The sequence below is a fragment of the Callospermophilus lateralis genome, chromosome 4 (genome assembly GCF_048772815.1).
Source record: "Callospermophilus lateralis isolate mCalLat2 chromosome 4, mCalLat2.hap1, whole genome shotgun sequence".
Classification (NCBI taxonomy): Eukaryota; Metazoa; Chordata; class Mammalia; order Rodentia; family Sciuridae; genus Callospermophilus; species Callospermophilus lateralis.
The window spans coordinates 52,378,598-52,391,042 of record NC_135308.1 but is presented as its reverse complement, the minus strand read 5'-3'; the positions used below and the strand labels follow the sequence as shown (position 1 = coordinate 52,391,042).

Genomic DNA, 12,445 nt, shown 5'->3' with positions numbered 1-12,445 from the left:
ACCATTTGTTGAAGATGCTATCCTTTCTCCATTGCATGCTTTTAGCACCTTTGTCTAATATAAGGTAGTTATAATTTTGTAGGTTGGTCTCTGTGTCCTCTATTCTGTACCATTGGTCTGCCAGCCTGTTTTGGTGTCATTACCATGCTGTTTTTGTTACTGTTGCTCTGTAGTATAGTTTAAGATCTGGTATAGCAATATCCTCTGTTTCATTCTTCCTGCTTAAAATTGCTTTAGCTATTCTGGGTCTCTTATTTTGCCAGATGAATTTCCTAAGTGCTTTTTCTATTTCTGTGAGGAATGCCATTGGGATTTTGCATTGAATCTGTAAAGTGCTTTTGGTAAAGTGGCCATTTTAATAATATTAATTCTGCCTATCCATGAGCAAGGTATATCTTTCCATCTTCTAAGGTCTTCTTCTATTTCTTGCTTTAATGTTCTGTAGTTTTCATCATATAGATCTGTCACCTCTTTTGATAAGTTGATTCCCAAGTATTTTATTTTTTTTTGAGGATATTGTGAATGGGGTAGTTTTTCTCATTTCCGTTTCACAGAATTTGTCACTGATATACAGGAATGCCTTTAATTTATGGGTGTTGATTTTATATACTGCCACTTTGCTGAATTCATTTACTAGTTCTAGAAGTTTCTTGGTAGAACCTTTTGGGTCTTCTAGGTATAGGATCATGTCATCCGCAAATAGTGCTAGTTTAAGTTCTTCTTTTCCTATAGTTATACATTTAATTTCTTTCATCTGTCTAATTCCTCTGGCTAGTGCTTCCAGAACTATGTTGAATAGAAGTGGTGAGAGAGGGCATCCCTGTCTTGTTCCAGATTTTAGAGGGAATGCCTTCAATTTTTCTCCATTTAGAATGATGCTTGCCTGAGGCTTAGCATAGATATCTTTTACAATGTTGAGGTCAGTTCCTGTTATCCCTAGTTTTTCTAGTGTTTTGAACAGAAAGGGATGCTACATTTTGTTGAATGCTTTTTCTGTATCTATCGAGATGATCATATGGTTCTTATCTTTAAGTCTATTGATGTGGTGAATTATATTTATTGATTTTCGTATATTGAACCAGCCTTGCATCCCGGGGATGAATCTCACTTGATCATGGTGCACAATCTTTTTGATAGGTTTTTGTATCCGACTTGCCAGAATTTTATTGAGGATTTTTCAATCTATATTCATTAGAGATATTGGTCTGAAGTTTTCTTTCTTTGAAGTGTGTTTGTCTGGTTTTGGGATCCGGGTGATGTTGGCCTCATGGAATGAATTTGGAAGTACTCCCTCTTTTTCTATTTCCTAAAAGAGATTGAAGAATATTGGTATTAGGTGTTCTTTAAAGGTCTTGTAGAACGCAGCTGTGTATCCATCTGGTCTTGGGCTTTTCTTTGTTGGTAAGCTTTTGATGGCTTCTTCTATTTCCTCACTTGATATTGGTCTGTTTAAGTTATGTATATCTTCCTGACTCAATCTGGGCAAACCATATGACTTAAGGAATTTATCGATGCCTTCACTGTCTTCTATTTTATTAGAGTTTAAGTTTTCAAAATAATTTCTAATTATCTTCTGTATTTCTGTAGTATCTGTTGTGAAATTGCCTTTTTTCATCCCGTATGCTAGTAATTTGGTTTCTCTCTCTTCTTCTCTTCATTAGCATGGCTAAGGGTCTGTCAATCTTATTTATTTTTTCAAAGAACCAACTTTTAGTTTTGTCTATTTTTTCAATTGTTTTTGTTTCGATTTCATTGATTTCAGCTCTGATTTTAATTATTTCTTGCCTTCTACTGCATTGCTGCTGATTTGTTCTTCTTTTTCTAGGGCTTTGAGATATAGTGTGAGGTCATTTATTTGTTGGCTTTTTCTTCCTTTAAGAAATGAATTCCATGAATTGAATTTTCCTCTTAGTACTGCTTTAGTACTGCTTTCATAGTGTCCCAGAAATTTCAATATCTTGTGTCTGAGTTTTCATTTACATCCAAGAATTTTTTAATTTCCTCTTTGATGTCTTCTGTAACCCATTGTTCATTCAGGAGCGAGCATATTGTTCATTCCCCATGTGATGTAGGAATTTTTCTTCCTTATTTTATCATTGATTTCCAATTTAATTCCATTATGATCAGATAAAATGCATGGTAGTATCTCTACTCCTTTGTATTTGCTAAGATTTTCCATAATATATGTGACATAATATATGGTCTATTTTTGAGAAGGATCCATGTGCTGCTGAGAAAAAAGTGTATCCACCTATGTTGGGTGGTATATTCTATTTACATCAATTAAGTGTAAGTTATTAATTGTGTTATTGAGTTCTATAATTTCTTTATTCAACTTTTGTTTGGAAGATCTGTACAGTGGTGAGAGAGGTGTGTTAAAATCACTCATGATTATGGTGTTGTGCTATATTTGACTCTTGAACTGGAGAAGATTTTTTTTTGATGAACATAGCTGCACCATTGTTTGAGGCATATATATTAATGATTGTTATGTCTTGTTGGTGTATGGTTCCTTTGAGCAGTATGTAGTGTCCTTCTTTATCCCTTTTGATTAACTTTGGCTTGAAGTCTATTTTATTTGATATGAGAATGGACATTCCTGCTTGCTTCTGAGGTCCATATGAGTGGTATGATTTTTCCCAACCTTTCACCTTCAGTCTGTGTATGTCTTTTCCTATCAGATGAGTCTCTTGTAGGCAGCATATTGTTGGATCTTTTTTTAAAATCCAGTCTACTAGCCTATGTCTTTTGATTGATGAGTTTAAGCCATTAACATTTAGGGTTACTATTGAGATATAGTTTGTACTTCCAGCCATATTTGTTTATTTTTGTTATTTAACATGATTTGTTTTTCCCCTTTGATTAGTTTTTCCTTTACTGTACTATCTCCCACTATTGGTTTTCATTGTTATTTTTAATTTCCTCTTCATGTAATGTTTTGCCAAGGATGTTTTGCAGTGCTGGTTTTCTAGCTGCAAATTCTTTTAACTTTTGTTTATTGTGGAAGGTTTTTATTTTATCTTCAATCCCGAAGCTTAATTTTGCTGGATACAAGATTCTTGGTTGGAACCCATTATCTTTCAGCATTTGAAATATGTTGTTCCAGGATCTTCTAGCTTTCAGGGTCTGTGTTGAAAGATCAGCCATTAACCTGATTGGTTTACCCCTGAATGTAATCTGCTTTCTTTCTCTTGGTGCTTTTAAAATTCTCTCCTTATTCTATATGTTGGTCATCTTCATTATAATGTGTCTTGGTGTAGATCTCTTGTGATTTTGCACATTTGGCATACTGTAGGTTTCTAGGATTTGGATTTCTGTTTCATTTTTTAAGTCTTAGAAGTTTTCTAATATTATTTCATTGAACAGATTGCTCATTCCTTTGGTTTTGACCTCTATGCCTTCCTGTATCCCAATAACTTTTAAATTTGGTCTCTTTATGCTATCCCATATTTCTTGGATGTTCTGTTGTGTTTTTTTATCAGTCTCACTGAGCCATCTACATTCTTTTCGAGATAATATACTTTGTCTTCGTTGTCTGATGTTCTATTTTCTAAGTGTTCTACTCTGCTGGTGATACTCTCATTTGAGTTTTTAATTTGGTTTATTATTTCCTTCATTTCTAGGATTTCTGTTTGTTTTTTTGTATAATCTCTATCTCCTTGTAGAGTTGATCTTTTGCTTCTTGGGTTTGTTTATGTAATTCATTATCAAAGTGATCTTTCATTGTCTGAATTTGCTGTATAATGTCTTCCTTGAGATTCCAGATCATCTGAAGCATGTATATCCTGAAATCTTTATCTGACATTCCTTCTGCTACAGATGTTACCTCTTCTAATGTTGACTTGTCCAGCATTGTTTTGGTCCTTTCTTTCCTTGTCTTTTCATACTGCTCACGTTCCTTTCCAGCTTTGTGTAACTGTTGGTTAATGATTTTTCCCCTATATATTTATATTGCTCTTGTATAGTTCCAAAATCTCTCTTTTGTGAAGAAAGACAATGTTAACAGTTTCCAATATCAATAGGACATCCTCTATGCGCAAGTTTTCATTATTAATACACTTATAGTTAGGCTCTATGTCTACAGATGTTGGCTTCAATTATTATTTAAAATATAGTCATTAGTTTCATATAAGGCATTCCATTTCTGGTGGCGTATAGAGTACTGAGGGTCAGGCATAGGATGTTATGTTCAGGGGGAAAGGAGTAAGGGTATGAGGTTAATCTAACTTAGCAACTTTGGAGGAGAGCTCTAATGAATAGACAGGGGTAATTTACAGAAGAATGTATAAATTCAAACTCCTATCTGTATTTAGAAAATTACCCTATGTATAAATAGCAAAAGTTAGGGGGTTTAAAGTGGAATATAGGGAGGAAGAAGGAAAAAAATAACAAGGAAAGAAACAAAAAAGAGAGAAGGAGAAAGAAAATAAGAAGAAAAAAAGGGGGGAGGTGGGGCATATGCAATTCTTCTATATTATTTATTCTGGTGATTCAGTTGTTAAAGTCCTATTTCATGCAAAGTTCTTGGTTTCACATATGTTAATGTTTTGAGGACCAGAGGGAGAAGGGTAAAGGAAAATGGGTAAGAAGAGAGAGAGAAGAAAAGAAAGCAAAAAAAAAAAAAAAAAGTCTCTCAGAACTCTGTTTTCTTTTCTTCCCATAGGTGGAGTTGTCTATTCCTGGCTTGAGTCTCTGTGCTCAGGGTGGAGGAGATAGCCAGTGTGAGAGGACTTAAGCTTCCACCTGGAACCTCCCTACTCTTAGTGTCTGAGATAGAAACCAGGTGCCTGTACAGTTGCTGTTCTTCGTTGATAGCTACACCCCCCAAAGGCTTGTGAGAAAAATTTTGAGTTATCACATCTGGGGGTGGGGAAGTTGGAAACCAGGTATCTAATCAGCCACAGAACTGCCCTGGTAGCCACACCCACCAATTGATGGCGAGTAAGGTTTTCCAAGATGGATTCCATCTGTTTCCCCTAGTAGGGTGTTTGGTAAGGTGGGGGGTGCTGGGGTGACCTTGTGCTTTGTCCAGAGCTCGGTCTGGTGACTCGCAAACAAATCTTCTGTGTTCTGCGTCAAGCACCGTGCAGCTCCAACTCCCATCTGTGCCCAATAATAGAATTTAGAATTTCAAAATGTGAATATAGTGAGGATGCAGAAGAGATATGGTAAGTCATGATTAGAAAGGAAGAGGAGAAAAGATAGGTAAAACAAAGTAAAGGGAGAGAGAAAGATAGAAGAGGAGAATTTGGTGTTAAGTGGACAAAGGAGAGAAAGAAAAACACAGCAAACAAACAAAAATAGAACAAAACCAAAATAAACCAACCCAAACCTGCAAACTTCAAAAATAAGGCAAGGAAAAATAACTGTCATTTAAAAAAATGCTATGAAGGAGAAAATAAAAATGTATGTAAATATATAAATATCCAGAACCAAACAACACAGGAAGAACAAACACACACACACACACACACACACACACACACACACACATGAAAAAGGGAAAGAAAAAAAATGAAAGAAAAAAGGGAAAAATTATTCCATTTTATTTTACTTTTTAGCTCATTTTAGTTATACATAATCTTAGGGGTTCATTGTGACATAATTATATAAGAATGGAATATAATTAACTCTAGTATAGTCCCCAGTACTTCTCCTTTTCCTCCCCTTTTGTCTTCTCTGTTCCCTTTCCTTTATTGATTTTTCTTGTATTTATTTATTATTATTATTATTTTAAAATTGGTGCCTTGTGGATATACATGAAGGTGAGAGTCACTGTGGTATATTCATATGTGTATATAGGAAAGTTTGGTGAAACTTATTACACTGTTCTTCCCCATTTCCATCCCACCTCTCTCTCCCTTAATCCCCTTCCTCTATTTCCTGATCTCTGTTCAGGTCTATGGTAAAAAGATTCTTAATGAAACATTGAAGAATTGTCTCCACTGAAATGTTCAAAACAGTTGATGAGAATGGAAAGTCACTGTCTATGCCCAACTGTCCTTCTTTCTATTTCTTCTTGGGCTATGGAGAGAGAGAGAGAGAGAGAGAGAGAGAGAGAGAGAGAGAGAGAGAGAGAATGATAGAGGTGGAGGGCCTGGAAGAGGGGGACAGTTTGTCTTCCAGGACTGGGGATTGTTGACTCCTTCTTCTTTTGTGTTGCTCCCTGAGCTGCCAGTTGGAGTGGTCTAAAACTGAAGCTGATTGAAATAGCTCTCAGGTTTCCTTCTCACCAGTAAAAGGTAGGATGGAATAAGAAGTACTGTCAGTTGGAGTTTTGTCTTCACAGAACAGATTGATGCACTCCTGGGTGGAACTGTTTCAGAGTTCTATGAGGGAAATTCTGTCATCTGGGTTTTAGGTAGGTATAATCAGGCCTTAGTAGATCTTTTGGGTGTTATCAACACTTTCCTAGTGCCAGGTAGATGCTGATCTCTGCTAAGAGTCTTGATCTCTGGAGCCTCCCAGGAATTTTACTCAAGGGGCAGAGGAGTCAATCTTCCACACATTCTGTTGCCCATGAATACAGCCTTCCTAGGCTTAGTCTCAGAGTGTATTCATACCCACCTGTTCAGTTTCCTGACCATCTTCAGTTGATCATGTGAGATGCCAGACTCGAAGGAGAGTAAGTCAATCTAATTTACAGTTGTTATTATTATTATTATTATTATTATTATTTGCTCCTGGCAATTGCTGACTCCATCATTTCTCATTTTATGATAATTAGTGTTGTAGCTGTCATAGTAGGCACCAGGTATTTATTTTAATGCTATATATTGATGGCATTGGTTGTTGCTATGATTTGTTTCCCCTTCATTGTTTCTGACTTAAATCACCCTTGGTACAATCTTCTTTGTGCATGTTTCACTCACATTCTACTAGGTACACCCTAGGTCACATGTTAGGCACTTGCTTGAACAGTTCATCAATGTTTGCCATGATCTTTTGGGCTCCTAAAGCATCAAGCTGCAGCATGGCCTCCTCCAGATGGCTCCACCTCACCTCTCCACTAGCCAGTTGAGAAATACAGAGCACTTTTCAAATGCCAGTTTGTTGTGCAATCTTTGGACCAGCTAAGTTCAGGCTGCTTTTCTGATCTATAGTTTTTTTTCATGAGCAATCTGTCCATTGTGTTTTTCTTTCTGTGTTATCCCTCCCCTCTGTGGTGAATCAGTGCTACTGTTGCATCCATAACTGACTTGGCTCCAATGTACTACTTGTTCTTTGTTGATTGTAGCCATATTTCTTTGTCTCTGAGACTCTGTCCAATATTGAATTTTAGTGAAATCCCTTTTTACCCACCTTGCTGAACAGCTGTATTCTCACTGCTTGAATCCCAAGCCACAGAACAAATAGAAATCTAAGTGAAAGTATTTTGAAGATGTAATTAATGTCCATAATCAATCAACTTTATACTGTATAGGTCTGGATGTATGATGTGATCCCTTAATAGATGGTAGATGTCAGAGAGATACTCCTGCTTATTTAAGGAAGTAATGACTAGGACGTGAGGGGAGTTTCAAAGAGTCAGAAGCAATCAGTGACAACTAGTAAGAAAATAGGGGCCTTAGACTTGCAACTGCAGGATTCTGAATTCTACCAACAACCAGTAAGCTCATAAGGGAACTTCAAGCTCAGATGACACCGCATTCCAAGCATATACCTTGATTTCAATCTAATGAGAACATGCACAGACCTTATACTTTGTGGATTTTTGACCCACAGAAACTGCCTGATAATAAGTGGGTATTAGACTCAATGGAATATTACTCAGAATTAAAAGAGAATACAATCATGGCATTTGCAGGTAATGGATGGAGTTGTAAAATATAATGCTAAGTGAAGTAAGCCAATCCCAAAAAACCAAATGCTGAATGTCTTCTCTGATATAAGGATGGTAATTCATAATGGGGATATGGGGGTCATGGGAGGAATAGACAAACCTTAGATAGAAGAAGAAGGAGGGTAAGGGAGGGGGCATGGGGGTAAGAAAGATGGTGGAATGAGATGGACATCATTATCCTAGTTACATGTATAAAGACATGAATGGTGTGACTCCACATTGCGTTCAACCAGAGACATGAAAAATTGTGCTCTATTTGTGTAATATGAATTGAAATGCATTCTGCTGTCATATATAACTAATTAGAATGAATAAAATAAATGAGTATTAGAGATGAGGATGTAGCTCATTAGTAAATTGCTTGCCTAACATATACAAGGCCTGGGATTCATTTCCTGGTACCACAATAAGCAAAGTAAATGGATATTTTTTTAAGCTGCTAGGTCTCTGATATTTTTTTTAATGCAGGAATAAAAAAAACCAACAAAATCATGAAGGAAAAATAGGTTAATATATAGGCTGGTATTTTGGTATCTTCAGTTTAGACTACTTGAAAATACAGTAAAGTTATTTCTAATTGAATAAACTTCATTTATTTGTTATGAACCTGACTCTTTATTACTTCTCACTAATAATGCAGAAAAAGTATAGTTTTTTTGGTATTATCTCTCTATTGTCTTTTTTTTTTAAAAAAAAACTCTTGGTAACTCTTTCTTCCCCTGTATAATGTTTTGTGATATAAATGAATAAATGAATCAAAAGGAGTAGTAACCATAAACATTGCTTTTCACTGTACTCCTTTCTCTTTCCCTGAAACCTCACTAGGAAAACTTGTGAACTAGATAATAATGGAGGAAAAAACCCAAAGAAAATATATTCTATATGAGGACATGGAGAAAGTGAAAAACAAATATGTTTCAAACCAAATATATTTCTCACTTGATAGGTTCAAAAAATGCTCCATTTGCGTGTTATGAAGAAATACAAGGTCAAACAGATAGGTTTGGGAACTGTGGTCTTCAAAACCGACAATTTAAGTTCTGTGGATGGAGGTATGCTGTACAAATATTAATGACATTTTATGTTTCCTTTTTTGTTTTTTTTTCTCCTCAACCTCATATCTCCAGGCCTGATATCATTTTTGTTCTACAGGCTAAAATTTCATGTAATTTTTAAACATTATATGTGGATGATCACTAAGCTCCTAAATATAATATAAAATCAAAATTAATTATACTCATTGTACCTTTCCTCTTCAGATTTACTCATCTTTTTTAAATAAAAATAGCATCCCCATTCACTTGTTTGCTTTCCCAAAATGAAGACTGCTAAATTAAGTTCAGTTTCTCCTGATTCTGAAGATCTATCTCTTTGATGTTTTGGTCATGAGTTTATTTTAACAAAATATTTATTAGGTGTATACTATGTGCCAGATACTGCACATAGTTGTAGTAGGTAGCAAAGCATACTCCTACAGACATAGAATTTGTAAATTAGTAAACATTAGTTTTTTGTTTCCTTGATTTGCTTATGCTGTTACTTTTGTTTAGAAATAACTTATTCATCCCAGATGGCATATTTCTTATGAATTTTTCAATAACTGCTAAGTGAGAATGATTCTTATATTAAATTTCTATATACATTTGTTTTATTTGTAGAAGTTTTAATGATATTTGTATCACATTTGATATCAGAATAAGAGGTTCTTAAACGTAGAGGTAACAAAGTTACTCACCACTCTATCCCTCTGCACAGTAATACAAAATGTTGCAGTAAATTGATTGTTTGACAGTAAATGCACATTAGACACAGTGAATTAACTACCATTGGAGCCACTGATAGATAAGTTCGGATCAATGGATTTATACTTTTTTAACTTTTTTAATACCAGCCCATTAGATTTTCTTTAAGCACATTGCCATAGCCATTTTTTTTTGATTAAAGAAAGCCAATCCAAAGAATTTCTAATTAATGGCTAATGCCTAATAAGCATATCATTTTACTATGTTTGCAGGAATCTCATATGTGGAAGATTAATTTGTACTTATCCTTTTCATACTCCTTACCATCGAGACAATGCTTCTGTGATTTATGCTTTTGTACGACAGAGTGTATGTATATCTGTGGACACTGGTGATACAGCAAATGACCCATTTGAAGTCAGAAGTGGTGCTCATTGTGATACTGAGAGGGTAAATGATTTAACATAATTTTTAAAACTACATAGTCTTATTTATTACTTTAATCAATATTTTATTGAGTTTTAAGTTTTAATTTGCTAATTAATGCTAAGTAAACTAATTATTTGGAGAAGAAAAACAAAAAGGAGTTGTTATATATACCTTCATTGCCAAGGACTAGAGAGAAGTCTCAATTAAATGTTTAAAACAAATTTCTGGCTTTGGAAGAGGTTTTGTGAAGGTATTTCTTTGTAGGGAGTTGTACTGTGACTTAATGTTTAAAAGGTAATAATTTTCACAAGTATTATCTCATTTTCACTCTGGAAACAAACTTAAATGCTACTTATGTTTTCTAAAATAACTTTGCTCTTTTTTTTTGTTTTTTTAAGAAAAAAGTATTATGTTTAGGTAAGAAAACTACAACTTAGCGAAGTTGAGATTTCTGCTAATAATTGGGTTTAGAATATATCTTTATTCCTCTGGTTATTATATCCTAAAATAATTAACTATGGATTTTTATTACATTCCATGAGAGTAATATATTTTAATTAAAATATCTATTATGTTATTAAATATTTAGGATTTTCTAATAATAGTTCATATATTATGAAAACTATAGACATGCCATAGTTATATTAAATTTATTTTCTTTTCATGAAAAATTTTGATACATGTAATAAGTACAAGGTTTTTTTTTTTAATTTGTGTACTCATGAAGAGTTTTGTTAGATTTCATGGAATTTTAATGAGATATGTTTTCTCTGATTATGATAATTTTGTTATGACCAATTTTGTTTAATTAAATCCCCTACTTTTATTACCCTGAATCATTTTTAAAATATATATGTAAATTTTATTTGTAAGTGGACACAATACCTTTATTTTATTTATTTATTTTTATGTGGTGCTGAGGATCCAACCCAGTGGCTCACATGGGCTAGGCAAGTGCTCTACCACTAAGCTACAAATCCAGCTCTGCCTTGAATCATTTAAAAAAATTATTTATTTAAAATAATCCATTTTATATTTTAGTGCAGGTTAGATTCACAGCAAAATTTAGTGGAGGCAGAGAGCGTTCCCATATTCTTTTTGTACCCTTTCCTGTCTACCCACTACCACACTAGAGCAATATATTTTTTACACTTGATAAGCCTATATTGTCTCATCATTATCATCCAAAATCCATAGACTGCATTGAAGTTACCTGGAAAATCTTCAAATACTTCAAATACTTGGTGATTAAAAAGTGCAGTTCTAAGTATTATGTAGATCAAAGAAGAATTCTCAAGAGAAATTTTAAAATACTTAAAATACTTAATACTAAATGAAAATGAAAATACAACTTATCAAAATTTGAGGAATGTTGCAAAAATAGTGTTTAGGGGGAAATTTATAGCAAAATTTAGATTTTGTTATGTAATTAATTTTAATGCAATGATGACTGGGCCCCTCCCTCAGAATTGGAAATCTCTTTGTATGTGTGTTTTTTTTTTTTTTTAGATTTGTGTAAACCGTGTATGTGTGGAATCAAGAAAGATTAAGGAAAGTGCAAAGACTTGTGCACAACGGTGCTCTGGACATGGAGTAAGTAATAAGTAAGCCCATGTTTCCTTGAATCACATCTATCTTGGAAGCTTTTCAATGTCAGTCATTAATTTATGTTTATCAGGTTCTGACTATGTGCCAGGCCCATGTGTATCTAGATTCAATTTGGAGCTAAATTGAGTAAACCCAGCAGCTATAATTAGTGTTAAAAAACACTTTGATTTGAATTGAATTGCAGATGACCTAAAAAAGTATATTATTATAGTTGTGTACTTTTCAAAAGATGTTAAATATTTCAGTAAATACACAAACTTGTTCACAAAAGGAAGATAATTCCTGTGTCTTGTGAATATAAGTGGTCATGGGAAATTTGATTTTATCTCCTTTTAAAAATATGCTTGCTTTTGTAGAGCTTTAGTTTCATAGCAAAATTTAGTAAAAATTGCAGAGATTTTTTGCATAGACCCTCTTGACTCCATTTGTATACAACCTATCACAATTTCAACATCACAAACCACTGTGTAACATTTGTACAATTGATTATGTACACTGATACGTAATTATTACCAAGAGTTCATAGCTTACATTAGAGTTGTCTCTCAGTGTTATATTGAGTTTTTGATTAATATATAATTACATGTGTCTACTCGTATGATCAGAGTACTTTTATTCCCCTAAAAGCTTCTGAGCTCCATATATTCAATCTTCTCTTTCCTCTAACCCCAGACAACCACTGATCTTTTTACTCTCTCTGTTATTTTTTTTTTTGAGTATCAAGTTATTGGAATCATAAATTATGTATGCTTTTCAGATTGATTCTTTCACTTAGTGATATGCATTTGATATGCATTCTCTACTTTTTTCTTTTCTGGAGGTC

General features: G+C 34.0%; 1 protein-coding gene across 1 annotated transcript in view; it reads left to right on the top strand.

The window, feature by feature from the left end:
- LOC143398246 (disintegrin and metalloproteinase domain-containing protein 32-like) overlaps positions 1-12,445 on the top strand; it is a 134,348-nt gene that overhangs the window by 98,164 nt on the left and 23,739 nt on the right. The window contains exons 16-18 of the mRNA XM_076855276.1: positions 8,790-8,895; positions 9,858-10,035; positions 11,524-11,607. Of these exons, the coding sequence (XP_076711391.1) occupies positions 8,790-8,895; positions 9,858-10,035; positions 11,524-11,607 (368 nt within the window). The remainder of the gene's footprint in view (positions 1-8,789; positions 8,896-9,857; positions 10,036-11,523; positions 11,608-12,445) is intronic.